We start from the raw sequence: 20020 nt of genomic DNA on the forward strand, positions 1-20020 counted from the left end.
GTACTGTGAACGCCGATTTTTTTTTTTTCTCTCCTTGCTTGCCCCTTGCTTCCTATCTTTTCTAACAAGCAGCTGATTTTTTTTGAGTATGAGTTCTTGCATCAATGAATTAACACAGTTTACAGTATTGGATTTCAAAATTTAATTCCTAATTTGAGGCCATACATCTGTTTATTTTTGCAGTTAACCTTGAATTTACCAATATTATCCCAGAATGTGTTAGAATGGGCATCTTTTTTTGAAACCTTTTTAATATGCTTGCAGATTGTGGTCATTGCTGGCAAAGTTAATATTTGTTAACCATCACTGATTGTTCTCAGGAAAAGAGTTGGTGGCATTTGCAGCCATAGGTAGACATGACGAGGGAGAATTTATTGGTTTTCACCTGAGAAGAATGTGGGAATCTTGAAATGAAATTGCCCAATTGCCATGATAGGCATCAGGCATGTGTATGTGAACTGCATACAGTCTTTAATTATGCAGACTTAATTACTTTCTGGTAGATTTATTTCAATGACCCTCCAATAGAAATCTACCTTTTTAATAAATAAATTACTTGATAAAGTCTTAAGGACAAGCTTTATATTTTAAAAAAAAAAATTGCTTGAATAACTGTAGATGGCATATATTGCTGAATGACTAATAGTGCTGCTTGTCATTTAAACTTCTCAGTTTCACAAGACTGATATCATCAGATCCGGGCAAGAGATGGAAATGATGGATCATGTGGGGTAGTTCCTCAGGCAACTCTGAATTATTTGGCAGGATACCTCATCAAAAAAAGGATGAAGGAGACCAGGTTGACGTCTGTATGGAGCCACAGAATATGGGTGTGGTGTTAAATGAATATTTCTTATCTGTATTTAATGTGGGGAAAGACTTGGATACTTTCGATGTTGGAGAAATTAATAGTTATGTCGCACAGATAGACAACATTACAGATGAGGATGTGCTGGAGGACTTAAAACACATTAAAGTACACATCCCTGGGACCTAATCAAATGTATCCCCTGGAAATGTGGCCTGGTACCTCATCTCTAGGATAAATGCTAGGGATGAGGTGTTGAATTTTGGTAAGACAAACCTGGGCAGGACTTGTACAGTATATAGTGGGAAACTGATGAGTGCTGTAGAACAGAGAGATCTTGGGATGCAAGTACATACTTCCATGAAAGTGATGTCATAGATAGACAGGGTGGTGAAGAAAGCCTTTAGCATGCCTTGTCTTCATCAGTCAGGGTATTGAGTGCAGGAGTTCAGATGACCTGATACAGCTATACAAGGTGTTGGACAGGCCACATTTGGAATACTCTACCTTGCTATAGGAAGGAAATGCATGTAGGTCTAAAAAGCCGCTGTGTCTCCCTGTCCCTGGGATAGCAGGGGGCGATCAAACAGCACAATACTCCCCTCCCCCTCCAACTCCAGAGGAATTCGCTCCCCGATGGGCCGCTACGGTATAAGGGTGTTACTAGATCTGGAAGATATAATTATAAGAAGGAGCTATTGGCTGTGTTTTTACCTGAAGCATAGGTTGCTGAGGGTTGACCTTGTAGAATTGGATAAGATGAATAGCCGCAGTCCTTATCCCAGGCTAGGTGAGGACCAACAGGAACCCGCTCCCACCGATGGCCCCCTACGAGGGATAAGACAAAAGACAGTGCAAAGCCCCCGCGCCGGTGTGCAATGACGGGGCTGGAGAGGTGGAGGGAAGGGGTCACACACATGGCCGGGGAGCAGAGGGGTGTAGAGAGTTGTTGGACAACTCCTTCACACAGATAGTGGTGCCTGTATGGAACTAGATGTGTGAAAGTCCGATGTTTAAAAGAGACGTGAACACTTGGATAGGAAAAGTTTGGAGGGATATGGTCCAGGAATGGGCAAGTAGGATTATATCTGGTACGAAACTTGATCGGCATGGGCGACTTGGGCCAAAGGGCTTGTTTCCATGTTGTATAGCTCTACAACATGATGACTTTGACAAAAGATTTCAAACAAATACCAAGATTTAGGGTGGCAAGAAGGACCTTCCTCTCCATATCTTTGTGTGGTTGGAATATTGTTCACACTCATAGCTACCCATATGTTGATGCACTGGAAATGAAATATTACTCATCTCCTTAATTACATCTTTGCTGGGAAAATCTGTTTAAAGGAAATGCAGAGGTGTTTGTTAAGGTTCATTCTGCACATCAAAATAAGACTCTTCTGTACAGACTGTTCTTGGGGTGCATATTAAAATAATGATCAGCTGATACTCTGAAACTATCAATGCGATGACAAATGTTCTCTGGTATGCTGAAATTCACTAAGTTCCAAAGTAACCTGTAGTCTGTGATGGAGTGCTTCACAATTATTGGTATCTATTTTTTATTGTCAAGTATACTGAGGTGCATTGAATTTTTTTGCGTGCTATCTAAGTAAATCAGATATTTTAGTATAATAAAGCCAATTGCCCATCAAGTCTATTCCGCCATTCATTCATGGCTGATTTATCTCACCCACCTAACCCCATTCTCTTGCCTTCTCCCAATAACCTCTGACACCCGTACAAGTCTCGGGCAGAGCCTGAGGAAGTGGAGAGGTTGGTGTGCTTTTTGGCTCTAGCTTTGTGGTTGGTCGAGGACAAATTTTTGGTGATACCTTTGCCTGGGAACCTGAAGCTCTCGACCATCTCCACTTCAACACCATTGATGTAGATTCGGGCATGTACTGTACCATGCCTCTAACCAGTTGGTAACTAGCTCTTTCATCTTGCTAATAATTAAGGGAGAGCTTGGTGGCTTGACATTAAGCTCTCTATCTCCTTATCATTGTTCTAAGATCCGGCCCATTACAGTGGTGTCCTCTGCATACTTCTAAATGGAGTAGAATTTGGCCATATGATTGTGAGTGTAAAGTGAGTAAGGGGTTGAGAATGTATCCTTGAGGACACCAGTCTTGAGAATTATTATGAATACATTGAGAATAATATCCTTCACACTAAATTTACTGGTGTGACCCATTGGTTTTACCAGTTTGCACTCGAAAACCAACGTCTTAATCAGATTGTACTATTACAGAGATCATACCCCACCTACTGGCCTATTTTATTGTGAGATATGGAAGATATCTGATCTGTATTATCTAAATGTTGGTGGTTTGGGCTGTGTTTGTGTAGAAAGAATGCCAGGTCCGCATCTTTAGTTTGTCTTTAACTTAAGTTGTACTATAAATGGTGGTCTGATTTCAGCTTCATCCACCACTGACCGGGTCAGTGGTTTTAAATGGCTTTTTTCCCTTCAAAATCCATGTCTTATTCGTCCAAACAGAAGACGTTGGTTCATTGGAGACCTTGAAGAAACAGCTTGCAGATCGTAGGTTGTATGTTCTGCTTTAGAAACTGAGTAATCAAACTAATTTATTTAAATGGATTTTCATCTTTTCTCTGAAAAGTGTCAGAATCATCATATATGCTTATGTTTCCAGTCTGAACCTTGAGTTTGTATTCAAAGTTAACTTGCTGGGTTTCTCCTCACTTAGTACAAATTTTAATTTAGGTTTTGGCAAACCTAATATTACTTTCTGGTCACTATTTTATAAGTAATTTGAATATTATCACTGCGATTACTAAAATCCTTACAATTATGAAAAGTGAACCTTGGGTTTTAGCTTGTGCTAATAATACACTTCCTTTGTTACTGTAAATTATCACCTTGCATTGTTTCTATGATAGCAACAGCTGGTGCATTAACCTTGCAGCTCAAAGTAATCTTTTCACCATATAAATTTCCAGGTTCAAACCACATATTCTATCTTTTCTATTAATTCAAATTGATATTAAATGAGCATGTAACATTCAAAGTACAATTTCACTGAAATTAAAATAACAATGAAGAAGTGTGTAGGGAGGAACTGCAGATGATGGTTTGCAAGTATCGGGGAAAATTAATTGGGGAAGACTGTTTGCCACTTAAACCGGACACCTGTTAAATGGGAGGCTTTTAAATGTAAGATGGGAGAGTTCAGAGCCAACATAATCCTGTCAGAGTGAAGGGCAAGGCTGGCAGGAGTAGGGAAACTTGAATGACAAGAGATATTGAGGTCCTTGTCAAGAAAAATAAATGTGTCAAGGTATAAAAGTGTGAAAAAGCACACCTCCAGATTCAGGGACAGTTTCTTCCCAGCTGTTATCAGGCAACTGAATCATCCTACCACAAGTAGAGCAGTCCTGAACTATCTACCTCAATGGGGACCCTCCGACTATCTTTGATTGGACTGTAATGGCTTTACCTTGCACTAAACATTATTCTTACTGTGACTGGCTTGATTGTAATTATACATTGTCTTTCCGCTGGTTGGTTAGCACGCAACAAAAGCTTTTCATTGTACCTTGGTAAATGTGACATTAAACTAAACTAAGCAGACAACTGTGATCAAGCGAATTCTTGAGGAATACTGGGGGTACATATAGGAGTACACAGGAGGGTCATGACATGGCTTTGGGAGATGAGGTAAAGAAGGTTCTAAATAGATTCTGCAAGTATATTACGGTCAAAGCATAAGTGGGGAGAGAATAGGGGCTCTACATGAAATTCAATTTCCTTCACTTGTATATTGGAATGCAAGAACTGTGGAGTATAGCACTTCCGTACACTTCATATTATGGTCAATTTCATACTGTCTAGCTCCTGAAGTTCCATACTCGCTTGATTTCAAATTGCTACTATCTGTCCTTGCTCATCTTCTTTGTACTCCAACCTTTAATTTAAAATTGGTATTCTTCCGTTAAATTCCCTTTGCTCTTTCTTTGTTTGATCACAGAATCATCTAATTTTATTTCCTCCTTCGCGCCTCATAATTGGTGACTGTTCCTCTTGCAGCTAGGTTCTGCAATTTCCTTTTAACATTTAATATCCCTTTTCTGTTTAAAAAAAAAAGTAAAACCTACTTCCACTTTTGTGTACCATTCTTTATTTGTCCTTTAACAAAGGAAAATGACACAACTGTTCTAGAAAATCAAAAACCAAGTTGAGAGCTCCATAACCTTTGAATTTCCCTGCATTTATTGAAAGATGATACCGTAGGGATGATCAACCTACGATCAAAAATAATTAACTCAAAGTATGAATTAAAGGTCTTGCTTTTTATTAATGTATTGTGCATATGTATATTTGCATCTACAGGTCCATTTACAGATGTAGTAACAACAAATCTCAAATTGAAAAACCCTTCAGATAAGAGGGTTTGCTTCAAAGTGAAGACTACAGCACCACGCCGGTACTGTGTACGGCCCAACAGTGGAATTATTGACCCAGGATCAATGGTTACTGTTTCAGGTAAGAATGATTCTAAAATAGAGTGCCTGTAATGCATGTAAGAGAATTGAACTATTTTTAACATGATATTGTGAAATCTTGCTTCTTCATTAGTTGAAAATTATGTTGAACTTATTTAGATTACAAGTTCATACATCAGTCAGATCTATCACATGTCAGTTTGCATTTTCAGGTTTCTAGCCACAGTGATTGTGGTAGTGTAAATAAGTATACATTTATGAACCAGTAACTCCAGTTTAAACTGTGATGGCATAAGTATTGTGCTGAAAGAGCAAATGTCAATGTTAGAAATACTCCATGTGAATTTGAGGGTGGAAATTAGTAGCAAAGTTGATAAAATTGACAAATTCTGCATGTGCATAAGGGAGGACCAGTGCATTTACCACGGTAGTGTTAAGATAGGACAGATGTGCTATTGGCTATGTGCAACAGTCCACATTCCGTACCTTTGCTGTGGTGCTCCTCCCAAACTCTCTCTTTGCTACATTTAACAACTGCATTCTGCACACTTCTCCCATGCCTCCAAAGGATATCTCTATCTTCATCCACCTCTGGAGTCTTGATATTCACTGAGATTTAATAAACCCACTGGCTCCCACGGATATATCAACTTAGCCTCCTCCCACCCTACCATATGAAAGGCTGCCATCTCTTTCTCTTGGTTTCTATATCTCTGTCGCATATGTTTTTGAAATTAGGCTTTCTGTTCCAGGATTGCTGAAATGCCCTCTTTTTGTCAGGAAACATTCCTTCATTTCATGTACACTCCATCCCCTCGCCAGAAAGAGCACAGATCGAGCACCCCTAGCCCTCACCATTCGCCCTATCCATTTTGCATCCATCACATCATTCTTCATAATTTCTGCCAACTGCTGTGATTTCGCCCACAGCCAAATCTTCCCCTTCCCACTTTTACGTTTCTGATTTGCTCATCAAAATGAAGATTTAGTAGCCTGTTTATCTTTAAAAAAAAAAACAATCGAGGCTATCACTGTCTTTGTGGCCTAACTAAATTAGACAGCAGATTCCAAAGACTGTATGCCCAGTGAAACCATAGAAGCTGTGTTTTAACCCAGAGATGTGGCCTTCATATGCCAGGAAGGATGTTGCTTTGTAATACATAGTTACTAAATAATCACAAGCCCAGAAAAACATAACAGTTGTTCGTTCAAATACAAGTAAACTTTCAATGGCACGGTAAACCTTGATGAATCCAACTTATTTTGTACTTTAACTTTTTAAAATTTAGACACATTTCTTTACATGTTCCAAAAAGTCTAATTACAATCTCGCCCTGAATTATTTTTGGTAAATGTGTAAGGGAAGCATTGAATTAGAATTTTATTCTTATTTAGATTTGTGCTTCTTATGAAATTTTCAATCTGATTAAGGAGATACATACTTGCTTAAGCTGTAACAAGTCCCAGATAGCTGTTGCTGCTTTGAATTTGTAATATTGTAAGATGGGATGCTAAAGATCAGAGTATGTGGAACAACACAAGTTTGATAAATGGATGGTACTTTATGCTTGCAACTGATTATAAAATAACGGGGCTATTACGAGCTTTTGCTATTGACAACTATGACTAGCATTGTCAGGGCTCGAAATTAACGGTTGCCTGGGTGCCAATGGCGACCTAAAGTCCCACTGCGCAACCTAAAAGCCGTGCCATTTTGCCCGGCTGGGCAAGAACCTGAGACACCTATCGTTCAACTCTGAGCTGGCTCCCCTCTATTTCTTTCGCTCTCCATCTCCGCCCGCCATCCGTATCCGTGAACAGGCCACCGTTTCTCCGCTCTCCGCCCGCTCCTTATCCGCCGGCATGGCCGGCCGCCTTGCACATGCGCACTGCCACGGCCTGCAGATCCTCCCCCTGCAAATGCGTGCAACCACGGCCAGCAAATCATCGGCCTTGGTTGTGCGCACGTCCTGTCCTGCACACGCGCACTGCCATGGGAACTGGTTGGCGCTGGGCACTTTCTCCCTACCTTTGCATTGTGGGAGATCTGGCCACCATTGCTGTCCGTTCGCCGCCTCGCCGACTAGCCGCGACCGCTGAAAACCAACGCAGAATCACTCCCTGGAGCTGGAATAACTCCCTGGAATAATTCTTGCTTCTTGGTTTCCTGGTCCTCCAAAAATATTCCAAATGGAATTTAAACTGGAGTGGACTCTCTACCTCCAAACTGAAATATAACAGTCTATTGCACTTTATCTGTTTATTTATGGTCTATGGTATATAGACACACTGAACTTTTATCTCCTGCTCTGTGTTATGTTTACATATTCTGTTGTGCTGCAGCAAGCAAGAATTTAATTGTCCTATCTGGGACACATGACAATAAAACTCTTGACTCTTGACTTGGACTTAAGCAAAAAAGGGTTCTTGTGGAAAAAAGAGCTACCTTAAATTTAGTTGTGTCTGGTTGGGTAATTATGGTAGGGTGAAGACTATTCCATGCTTTAATTGTGCGGGGAAACTCCATGGAGCAACCAGCATATCTGGATAGAAGAAATTGGGTGACATTTTGGGTAGAGGTCCTTCATTAGACTCCCTCTGGTTTTAGTGTTTTTAGTTTAATTTAAAGTTACAGCGTCGAAACAGGCCCTTCGGCCCACCGAGTCCTCACCGATAACCCGTACACTAGTTCTATCCCACGCATTAGCGACGTGAGTCAATAGTGTTTTATTCTCTCACGTTCCAGTTAGAATAATGAAATCCTTACTTGCAGCAGTACAACGGACTATGTAAACATAGTACTCTGTAAACAATGTTATAAAGGAGAAAATCAAACTGTATGTGTGTGTGTGTGTGTGTATATATGCATGTGCATATATCTCTGGACAAAAGGAAAATATTACGTTTTGGGTTGGGTCTGAAAAAGGTTCCTGCACACCTTTGGAATGTGGAAGTAAACAAGAGCACCCGGAGAAAAGCCATGCGATCGAAGGGGAAAGGAGCAAACTTCATACAGACAGCACCCATATTCAGGATCAATTCTGGGTCTTTGGCACTTTTAGGCAGCAACTTTATGGCCTATGTACTGCCCCATAGTGTGGAACTGAATTAAAACATACAGTAGCTGTAAAGGCGGACATAGCGTCACTTAGAGATTTAAGACTGAAAATGGATAGTTTCTTTTTTTTTTAGTAACCAAAGTTATCAACGTATAATTTTTTTGTGTGTTGGAAAACAAAATATAGTGGCACAGCTGGTGGACTTGCTGCCTCACACGCCAGAGATCTATGTTTGATCCTGTCCTCGGGCACTGTCTGTGTTGAATTTGCACATTCTCCCACAAGCGTGTGGGTTTCTTCCCACATCCCAAAGACGCATTGGCTTTGTAGGTTAACTTGTCTCTGTAAAATTGCCCCTAATGTGTAGGGAGTGGGTGAGGAAAGTGGGATAACAGAACTTGTGTGAATGGGTAGACAAAAATGCTGGAGAAACTCAGCGGGTGAGGCAGCAGCTATGGAGCGAAGGAAATAGGCGACGTTTCGGGTCGAGACCCTTCTTCAGACTGAAGTGAGGGGGGGGGGGGGGGGGGGGGAAGAAGAAAGGAAGAGGCTGAGAGTGGGCTGAGGGAGAGCTGGGAAGGGGAAGAGAAAGCAGGGACTACCTGAAATTGGAGAAGTAATTGTTCATATCGCTGGAGTGTAAACTGCCCAAGCAAAATATGAGATGCTGCTCCTCCAATTTACGGTGGGCCTCACTCTGCCCATGGAGGAGGCCCAGGACAGAAAGGTCGTATTCAGAATGGGAGGGGGAATTGAAATGCTGAGCCACCGGGAGATCAGGTTGGTTCTAGTGAACCGGGCGGAGTTGTTGGGCAAAGCGATCACCAAGCCTACGCTTTTTCTCACTGATGTAGAGCAGCTGACATCTAGAGCTGCAGATGCAATAGATGATGTTGGAGGAGGTGCAGGTGAACCTCTGCCGTACCTGGAAAGATTGCTTGGGTCCTTGAATGGAGTCAAGGGGGGAGGTAAAGCGACAATTGTAGCATTACCTGCAGTTGCAAGGGAAAGTGCCAGGAGAGGGTGTGGTTTGGGTGGGAAGGGACGAATTGACCAGGGAGTTACGGAGGGAGAGGGAGCCTGCGCTTGGTCTCACCGAGGTTGATCATACGCTGAATAATCCAACTACATTTTTGTTTGGAAGTGGAAAGAAATCGTAGAAATTGCATTCATTGCAACATGTAAAAATAGTTGAGATACTGTATTATAATTTTGCTGCATGTCATTGTGGTATATATCATGTCTTGATTGGTGAATATGTTTAGTTTATGACTTTATTTGAAGCAGAAATAAAATGTGAATGCTTCATTGAGCATAATTCCCGACGGGTAACTATGCACTTCGTCAGAGCACATTATCGCATGCGTCTTAAATGATCACCTAAAGTGTCATTTGGCAACCTAAAAAGCTGCCAAGGTTGCCCGGCTGGAGAAACAGAGAAAAAAAGCCCTGATTGTTTATTTATTTTATCTCTGGTTTCCTCTTCAGTCTTCAAACTTGAGCTAAGGTGTATTCCACGAATACTGGTTCACCTTTCATATTTTGAAATATTTCGTAAAGCTGAAATGGATGGAAATAATAAGCATTTGTGACCTTTCATCAGAGCTGGAGCTCAGTTTAAAAAAAAAAGTTATGATTTGATCACTGTTTCAATTACATTTTTCAATAATTATAAGATGAGTATTATGATATAGTTCCCTGGAAAACGCTTCTCAAATTTGAATGACCCACAAGAAAATACTTTGCCTTAAATAGAATTCACTTTGAGTTTAAATTCCTCTCTATGAATGTCATTAGCTTCTCTTGTTAATCCTGGCCAAATTGGAGAGTCTAGGACTTTAAAATGGGGTAAAAGCTTCAGGTCAATTTGGAATTGCTCTCTGCAGAACTGGGATAAGCTGCTGAGTGGTGCCAGTGTGTCTAGAGCCTGGATACAAGTTGCAAGAAAAGAATAAGAACATCTGCAGACCCTGTCAATTAGGTGCAAAATGCATAGAATGTATTGGATGGCTGCAAACCAGACATACACCTTGTAAATAATTGTAAATAATGTTGCAGAGTTCTACTTTGCCGAACGTTGATTGGATGAGGTATTGAGCCTTGCCTGGTTTTCTTGCAGATCAGGGTAAATGTTTCTAAATTGGCTTCCTTGAGAAGTCCTGTTTGAATACAATGTATTAAGCTGCTGTATTATTGGGTTAGGGAAATGTCTGTTGAATTACAGTAGTTGAACTGTAATTGTGTTTTGTCAAAATAAAGATTAGTTGTTCAAGTGCTTGTTTCAGTGATTTTTGACTGAAACTGGACTGAAACTAGACTGGGGGGGGGGGGGGGGGGGGGGGGGGGGGGGGGGGGGGGGGCTTAGAATGAGCTATTTACACACTTATCTCTTCAGAGTCACTCAGTCCTCCAATCTCTGTGTGCCTTAATTCCAGTGTCTTTTACATTGCAAGTTTCCTTTTGCCCAAATTTGCCAGGCAGATTGCATACATTACATATCAGTGGCTGCCTGTTCTTGGGAATCAGCAATTTAGGCAAGATAACTGGGCAATGGGGCTGCGGGAGAGTTGTTGCCTTACAGCGATGACCAGACTTCGATCCTGACTACGGGTGCTGGCTGTATGGAGATTGTATATTCTCCCTGTGTCTGCGTGGGTCTGCTCCGGGTGCTCTGGTTTCCACTCGCACTCCAAAGACGTACAAGTTTGTAGGTTAATTTGGTTTTGGTAAATGTAAGTTGACGCCAGTGTGTAGGATAGTGCTAATGCATGGGGTGATTACTGATCGGCACGGACCTGGTGGGCAAAAGGGCCTGTTTTTGCAGCGTATCTCTAAAATCTAAAGACTACGAGGCACTTAATATGCTGCTGCTCTACTTCTTACCCTTCACAATGAGCAAATTTGAGGTAGAAAGGGTGTGGTAATAGATAGGAGCCGTGGAGGAGGATCTGTAGCAATGAGACAGCCATTTGTGCCATGTGAGATGTTGCAGAAGATTTCTTTTGAAATCTGCAATGCAGACTTTTCCCTTATTGGTATGTGCTGTTGAAAATGTAAAACAAAATGATTGTCATAATTGCATGCATTAACACTGATGAGCTGACAACTCTAATTATGAGCTATTTGTATAATAAATTAGAAGATCTTGTCGATGACAAGGAATATGTGATATCTCATGTAGGTTTCAAAAAGCGAAAGTAACTTCCAAAGGGATTTGGTAGGAGTTCTATGCACGTATATGTTTTAAAAACTCGAAACTCAGATTAAACCGAGATATCAAAGTAGAAACTGGCTGAAGATTATATGACACAAAATGCTGGAGTAACTCAGCGGGTCAGGCATCATCGTTTCGGGTCGAGAGACCCTTCTTCAGACTAATTAAATTAAATGACAATGAGTAAGTATTCATTGGAGAAATTGGATGGCACTTTGAAGGGGAGAAAGAGGGAAGATACAGAGGAAACCTCAGCTTGGTGCTGAATCCACTTTTTGATTTTGAATGCCTCTGCAAAAAGTAAGGAAAACAATATGTGATGCTAAATTTGAAGCATCAATGATTAAACCCCACAGAGAGATACAGAATGCATTGGAATAAACCGTTTTTACATTTAGTACAGGATATACAAACTTAACAAAGTTGGGTGTAACATGCTGTATGTTACTTGAAAGAAAAGATTTATTATATAGTGTTCTGATAGATTTGTGACTGAAAACGATTCACGGTGAGTGAGTGCTGAGTGAGCAAATATTTCTCTGGACTAATCTTATTAACACACATACCCTTGGGGAAGATTAAGGGATTGGAAAAGTTGTTAATGTGAAACAAAAACAGGAAATGTAAACTAAGCCATTGAAACAGACTGGTTATTGTTTTGGATTCAATTCTTGGATATATTGCTCGTGAATAGGGAACAAAATGAGCATGGCATTCTTTTCTGTTCCTTCCATTTTTTTAAAGATTTTTTTTAATTAGAATCTGATATCAAGGGTTTTTTCCGAAAAGAGTAATTTACCTGTTTTCTCCACAGATACTGTCTGAGCAACTGAGTGTTAGCAATAATTTTATATTTTAAAAGTGTATGTGCTAAGAACGTGGATTATTTATCTGTTTCACATTACATTCTTGGACCTTATTACACAGATCGAGGACTGAGTTTCTTCTATTTTTAATGGCATTTTCATTCCCTTGCTGAATATTCAGTTCAATTAACTTGATGTACCACTTTTCAAAATATGGCTGTTCCTGAATAACTTGTGTCTTTTTAAATGGTTATTAATTTTTAACTGTTGTGTTATTTTGGGTGCAGCTGTGTATCTGACATTTACAAGCTATAGGAGTAGAATTGGGCCATTCGGCCCATCAAGTTACTCGGCCATTCAATCATGGCTGATCTATGACTCCTAATCCCATTTTCCTGCCTGCTCCCCATAACTCTTGACAGCCGATCCAATCAAGAATTTGTCTATTTCTGCCTTACAAACAGCCACTGACTTGGCCTCCACAGCCCTCTGTCACACACACAGTGAGTTCCATAGATTAACTACCCTATGACTAAAGAAGTTCCTCCTCACCATCTTTCTAAAAGAGTGCTCTTTAATTCTGAGGCTATGACCTTTTGGTCCTAGACTCTCCCACGGGTAGAATCATCACTTCCACATCCGCTTCTTTCCTTCTAGTGTGTAACATTTATTTTCTTGCATAATACAGGGGCTTCTCTGGTTGCGGATGACCTGACTTGTGGAAATTGAACTATGCAAATTCTCCTGTGTATGTTAAAGCATATTTTAAGCTTGTAATAACAATAATAAAATGTTTCATAGTATTCATTAGTGTCTGGATACAGTATATATTCCATTAAGATATGGTTATGGTAATTGTTGAGCCTCAATCAGTGAGGATAGGTGACAGCAACATCTCCACAATAAATCTCTTCACCAGTCCCCTGCAAGGATGTGTTCTCAGTCCCCTACTGCACTCACGTCTGAACTGCCCAAATCAACTCTAATTCCATCTGCAATTTTGCAGATGCCGTCACTGTGGTGGGCGAGTGACGAACAATGACAAGATGGAGAACAGGAAGGAGATATGGAACTTGTAACCTCCCTCAATGTCAGCAAGTTGTAAGAGCTAGTTATTAACTTCAGGAAGCATGGTGGTGTACATTCTCCAATTGCCTTCAATAGTGTAAATGGTTGAGAACTTCAAGTTATTTGGTGTTAATGACACCAATGATCTGTTCACGCAACAACCACATTGATGCAACAGCCAAAAAGGCACACCAATGTCCCCACTTCCTGAGGAGTCTGAGGAAATTCAACATGTTTCCAATTATTCTTGCAAACTTTTACATAAAATCATAGACAGCATGTCGTCAGGTTGCTTCATAGCTTAGTTTGGGAACAGCCCTGCCCAAGATTGCAAGAAACATAGAAACACAGAAAATAGGTGCAGGAATAGGCCATTTGGCCCTTCGAGCCTGCACCGCCATTCAATATGATCATGGCTGATCTTGCAGAGAGTTGTAGATGCAGCCCAGTCCATCATATGATTGACTTCTCATGATTGACTCCACCTCAAAGTAGTCAAAAGTAGACATAATCAAAGCAGTCATTCCTTCTCCCTTCAGGCAGAAGGTACAGAAGCTTGAAGCAGACTCATGAACAGCTTTCTCCCCTCTGTTACAGGCTTCTGATTGGTCCTTCCATAAGTTAAGGTACTGTCCAATGTGCCTATATCCCATTGATAACCGATGTGCTACAATGTTGAGAACTATTCTGCAATCTGTATCTTCCTCTTTGCTCTATCTATTGTATTTGAGTTTGTATTTATGTATAGCATATCTGATCTGTTTGGATAGCATGGAAAACTAAGCTTTTTACTGTACCATTGCACACGTGACAATATTAAACCTAAACATGAAATGAGAGATTTTTAAAAATATGTCAGATTGGTAAACAATTTTAGTAAATAACTCGGCAAATAATGAATCAAATTTACAGATGAGGAGATTTTTGAAATCATGCCGGAATATGTAAAATGTTACCGATCAGAGTTTTATAAGTTACTAGATGAAGGGGGACCTGTTGGGTCCGGTCCCCACAAAGCGTGGTTGTGGGTGGGGGGGGGGGGGGGTGGCCTGCGGCGTCACACACACAGGGTGGGGGGGGGGGGGGGGTGGGTGGCCTGCGGCGTCACACACACAGGGTGGGGGGGAGAGGAGGGGGCAAGGGGGGATGAGGGTGGAAGTGTGTTAAGGTGAAGGCGGTAGTGGGGGAGGGAGGGAGGGAGGGGGAGAGAAGCGGAGGAAGGGGGACGTCACACAGAGAGTGGTGAATCTGTGGAATTCTCTGCCACAGAAGGTAGTTGAGGCCAGTTCATTGGCTATATTTAAGAGGGAGTTAGATGTGGCCCTTGTGGCTAATGGGATCAGGGGGTATGGAGAGAAGTATGGGATACTAAGTTGGATCTTCTTTCGTGTGGCTCGCACAGCCTAAAGTTGTTGGACAACTTGTTCTATTTGATCTTCCGTTTGTGCACGTCGAGTTGATTGCATTAGTCGAAACAGGGCGGACCACGTGAAGGTTGCAGTCTTCCACCCCACTAAGTTGGATGATCAGCCATGATCATATTGAATGGCAGTGCAGGCTGGAAGGGCCGAATGGCCTACTCCTGCACCTATTTTCTATGTTCCTATATCACTCCTCGAAAACAGTGCCCAGCAGGCAGCGCGTTGAAAACTGCGCAGCTGGCCACGAGGAGCAAAGGCATCGTGACGTCATCCAGCTGGCTTCAGCACGTTAGATTTTAAAAAGGTGTCAGATTGGTGAAAAATGTTAGTAAAAAATTCAGGAAATAATTAATCAAATTTACAGATGGGGGGATTTTTGAAATCATGGGGTAAATCTCTACCGGAATATGTAAAAATGTTACCGTTACCGCGTTGGGTTTGAGGAGATGTGAATCAAAGAAAAAGTTCAAGTTTGAAAGCAAGCATCCGCACAAGCGAACATCCAAAGTTTTATAAGTTATATGATTGTCCTGCATTAATATGAACAGATTCATTAGGCAGAAATCAGTGGTTCCTTCCAGCACTTTTTACTCAAAATTTCAGCACTGGTGGTCTTGTGCCTCCTGTATCATTTGGCATTCACAGTCTCAATGTACAGAAGAATAAAATATTATTTAACATTCCAGTTAACTTGCTGGTTATAGCACAAATACTCTTGCCATCTTTTGACTTAAAGTAAAATAATACACAACTTTTAGAGGAGCCTCTTTAGATAATGGATTCAAATGTGTATGCCTTTTGAAGAATGTAGACTTCTAACCAGTATCCCACTAATTTTAGTTACTGATATATTTGGATATCTGAAACTCTTTTACCATTGGTCTCGTAATCTATTGTTATTCTGAGATGGAAACCCTGGTCTTGGAGTATCCTAATAAAATACTCATCTGCTGATTGCTTTTCAAATGGAATTTTTTCCCAATAGACCACTGAAATTTGCTTTTAGATTTGGTAGAAACTGGGAGCTGAAATTGTTTAGGAAGAACGGCAGGTGCTGGTTTAGTTTATGCTGATCACGTATTAAAGTGATATATTAATACGGTTGCGGTTTTGCACCAATGGAGAGAATCCACGCGCCACTAAAGGCATCTAGATAGGTATTATTAGCAACAGCAGGCTTGGGCAGCTATTTTGTTTAATATCATCATACAAATTATACTTTAATCTGGGATAGGGGGCACTATTGCATCCAGGATCACATGTTAAATAGCAATTCCTGGTTGTCTCAAAACTAACATTTCTTTTTTTCTCTCTCTAGTAATGTTGCAACCTTTTGATTATGATCCAAATGAGAAAAGCAAACACAAATTCATGGTACAAACAGTCTATGCTCCTGCTGGTGCTGCAGATATGGACGCAGTAGTAAGTATTACATCTTACCAGTAAGGATTTGGTGGTAAAGTATTTGTTGTTTTCTACAAAAGCTGGTAGTGATTATTCTAGGATTAGTGGAGTCTACATTTTGAAGAAAACATTGTTTTGTGTTGGTGTACTGTGTAAAGCATTACTGACTACAATTAGTGTTACATAATTCTTCCCTGTCCTATGCATAACCTAATGCCACTGAGGGTCAGATAGTATTATTTTAGAGAAAAGCTAACCTTCCATTTTCTAACTACTGGTGGGAATATGGATGTAACAATGTGATGATACTGTTTGGCAATAGGGTTTTCTTCAAAATGAAGGCATAGATGCATATTTCAATATTCAAACTATTTTAATTGGGCAATTTTGCAATTTAAAGTTTCTTTAGGTGCAGATATTAAATATAGTGCAGACATTCCTAGAGTTAATTAAAGTTACAGATTTTTGACATATAATTGTCATTTGCTGAACCAAATGGAAATACAATCAACCCACGGGTCATATAAGGATCCGTTACTGAGAACTGCCTGTAAACCTTTTAAACATCAGTCGGAAGCAACCATTTTCAATGCACATAGATATTTATTTATTGTCTTACCCTGAATAATTATAATGGTACAAAATTAGAATATCCCACTTCCAATGGATAGTTTTTGTTGTTAAAGTTTCAATGGATACTACATTGTTTATTAAAGTATTTTACAGGTGTGAATAGAAGAAGTGGCCTTTGTCAGTTGTCCGTTTCCAACACACATCTCTCAAGTTGTAAACCGGCATCTGCATTTTTAATGGACAATTGTGCATGATTATTGCGGGGAGGTTGCATGTAAACAATTTCTTTTGGAGACTGGTTATCTGTTGAATTAACGATCTGCCAGCCCTACTTTAGAAATCCTAAAGATGTTTAAATATCTGTAACTATCCTATCTTGAAGAATTAAAAGAATTAAGATCTTTTTTCCCCTTTGAACAAGTTTACAATCGGTTTGAAAATTAATTAAATTTAAGGGTGGGTCAGCTGAGTAGAACAGATTGTACATTGTCGTCAGTTTTTGTAGATGTTCTAGCTTGTGAATTAACTTAAAATAGCTGAATCTTCCCTAATGATTGGCTTGAAATGTTGTTAAATTTAGAATTTCTGGAGCTGCTTTGCTTTCAGTAAAGCATCGCACCCAGGTCTGCGTGGTAATGGGTTTGACCCTGGATCTGTGGCAGCTGTTGAAACTTAAAAGCTCTCTTCTTTGCCTTTTTAAGGTCATTGCTTTCATGTTAAATTATATAATTTAGATAAAATCCTGTGTTCTCTTTATTTTAATTTTTGTTTATGTATAATCTCAGATTTTATATTAAAATCTCAATCCATCTGAGTTGTTGTAGCTTTAAACTTGACTTGAGGCTCACCTGTAACGCTGTTGGAATTGGCTTTAGTAAAATAATTTGAATGATGATTGAAGATTGATTTGTTTGGAGTTCCAGTAGCCGTTGTTTGAAAGAGCGCTTTTTATTGTCTTCTGTTTATGGTCGTCGGGTTATAACTCAGCAAATTTGTCATGAATTTGTTTATTGATCTGATTTTATTGATCTGATTTTAAAATAATCACCTGGTTTTATGAAAATAGAACTGAATAATGGATAATTCTTTATAATTAATTTCGGAGGCTTACAGAATCCTAGTGGACCTATTCAGTAATTGATGCTTTTGAAGGTCCCTTTTACATTTCAGAACCGTAGTTTCATTATTCGTGGAAATGATGAACTAATCAATCTGAAATTTAGCATTATGGTGCATTCTTTTAAAAGTAGGATAACAATGATTATTTTTCTATTCTCTCATCCATTTATTTGTCAAAGTCCCCAAAATATCAATCCGATATTGATCCTGTTTCCTTAGTTATTTCATGGAGGTATCCTAAGATTGATTAGGTGTACTATCAAAAGTTTTAAATTTTGAGTTTCTTAATAATACCTCTCTTTTCATATGTATATGTTGTAGATGCCTGAACCAAAAGGACAGGTTGAGGAATTTGTTCAAAATCTTCACAAGAAAACTGATATAAAGAAAACATTTAAGAAAATTGCATAGTCTTCTAGTAATTTTACCAAGCTCGTCTATTTAATCATCAATAACTATCATCCACCTACGTTAGCTGTAAGAATTTTTAGATTCCTTCTGCTGATATCTAGTCTTTTCTCATGAATTATTTTGGTCACCATTATTTATTCCCTTTATCATTAAGCAATGCATTGAACAAATTGTACCTCAAACATTTGCCATGTGTCAACTTGCTAACTCATTATTTTCCCACAGAATAATTTATGTTTTCAGGGACTATATATGCCCAAAGTTAATCGGCTATGGATGGCTATACTGGTGGATTGCTTATAATTAGCTCTCCCATGTACGTAATTGTTCATCATTTCCACCTTAACACTTACAGATGGAATTGATGTTAAATTTTATTTTAAATATGTAGTACAGTGCATTCAGAAAGTATTCAAACCCCTTCACATGTCCACATTTTGTTATGTCACAGCCTTAATCTAAAATTGATTAAATTATTTTTTTTGTCATCAATCCACACACAATACCCCATTACAAAAAAGCGCAAATGGGTGATTAGAAATTTTTGTAAAGTAATTAAAAAGAAATAACTGAAATATCACATTTACGTAAGTATTCAGACCCTTTACTCAGTACTTTGTGGAGGCTACTTTGGCAGCGATTACAGCCTCGAGTATTCTTGGGTATAATGCTACAAGCTTGGCACACCTGCATTTGGGTAATTTCTCCCATTGAATCCTTGAGCTCTGTCAGGTTGGGCGGGGAGCATCGATGCACAGCAATTTTCAGGTTCCTCCAGAGATGTTTGATCGGGTTCAAGTCTGGGCTCTGGCTGGGCTACAAGGACATTTACAGACTTGTCACGAAGCCACTCCTGCGTTGTCTCGGCTGTGTGCTATGGGTCATTGTCCTGTTGGAAGGTGAACCTCCGCCCCAGTCTGAGGTCCAGAACACTGGAGCAGGTTTTCATCAAGGATCTCTCTGTACTTTGCTCTGTTCATCTATCCCTCGACCCTGACTAGTTTTCCAGTTCCTGCCGCTGAAAAACATCCCACAGCTTGATGATGCACCACCATGCTTCACAATAGGTATGGTATTGGCCAGCTGATGAGAGGTGCCTGGTTTCCTCCAGAGGTGACACTTGGCATTCAGGCCAAAGAGTTCAATCGTGGTTTCATCAGATCAGAGCACCAGAGAAAATAACCCTTTTGGCAAACTCCAAGTTGGCTGTCATGTGCCTTTTACTGAGGAGTGGCTTCCATCCGGCCACTCTACCATAAAGGCCTGATTGGTGGAGTGCAGCAGAAATAGTTGTCCTTCCAGAATGTTCTCCCATCTCCACAGTGGAACTCTGGATGGTCAGAGTGACCATCGGGTTTATGGTCACCTCCCTGACCAAGGCCCTTCTCCCCCGATTGCTCAGATTGACCAAGCGGCCAGCTCTATGAAATGTCCTGGTGGTTCCAAAGTTCTTCCATTTAAGAATGACGGAGCCCACTATGCTCTTCGGGGCCTGAAATGCTGCAGAAATTGTTTTATACCCTTTCCCAGATCTGTGTCTCGACACAATCCCGTCTCGTAGGTCTCCAGACAATTCCTTCGTCTTCGTGGCTTGGTCTTTGCTCTGACATGCACTGTCAACTGTGGGACCTTATATAGACATGTGTGTGCCTTTCCAAATCATGTCC

At 40.1% G+C, this 20020-nt stretch overlaps 1 protein-coding gene across 2 annotated transcripts in view; it reads left to right on the forward strand.

Moving 5' to 3' along the window:
* The window catches only part of vapal (VAMP (vesicle-associated membrane protein)-associated protein A, like), a 73159-nt gene that overhangs the window by 37383 nt on the left and 15756 nt on the right, over positions 1 to 20020 (forward strand). For both annotated transcript variants that reach the window (XM_055633948.1, XM_055633949.1), the window contains exons 2-3: positions 5166 to 5318; positions 16165 to 16268. In XM_055633948.1, the coding sequence (XP_055489923.1) occupies positions 5166 to 5318; positions 16165 to 16268 (257 nt within the window). The remainder of the gene's footprint in view (positions 1 to 5165; positions 5319 to 16164; positions 16269 to 20020) is intronic.

The sequence above is a fragment of the Leucoraja erinacea genome, chromosome 4, assembly GCF_028641065.1.
Source record: "Leucoraja erinacea ecotype New England chromosome 4, Leri_hhj_1, whole genome shotgun sequence".
In the NCBI taxonomy this organism is placed as follows: Eukaryota; Metazoa; Chordata; class Chondrichthyes; order Rajiformes; family Rajidae; genus Leucoraja; species Leucoraja erinaceus.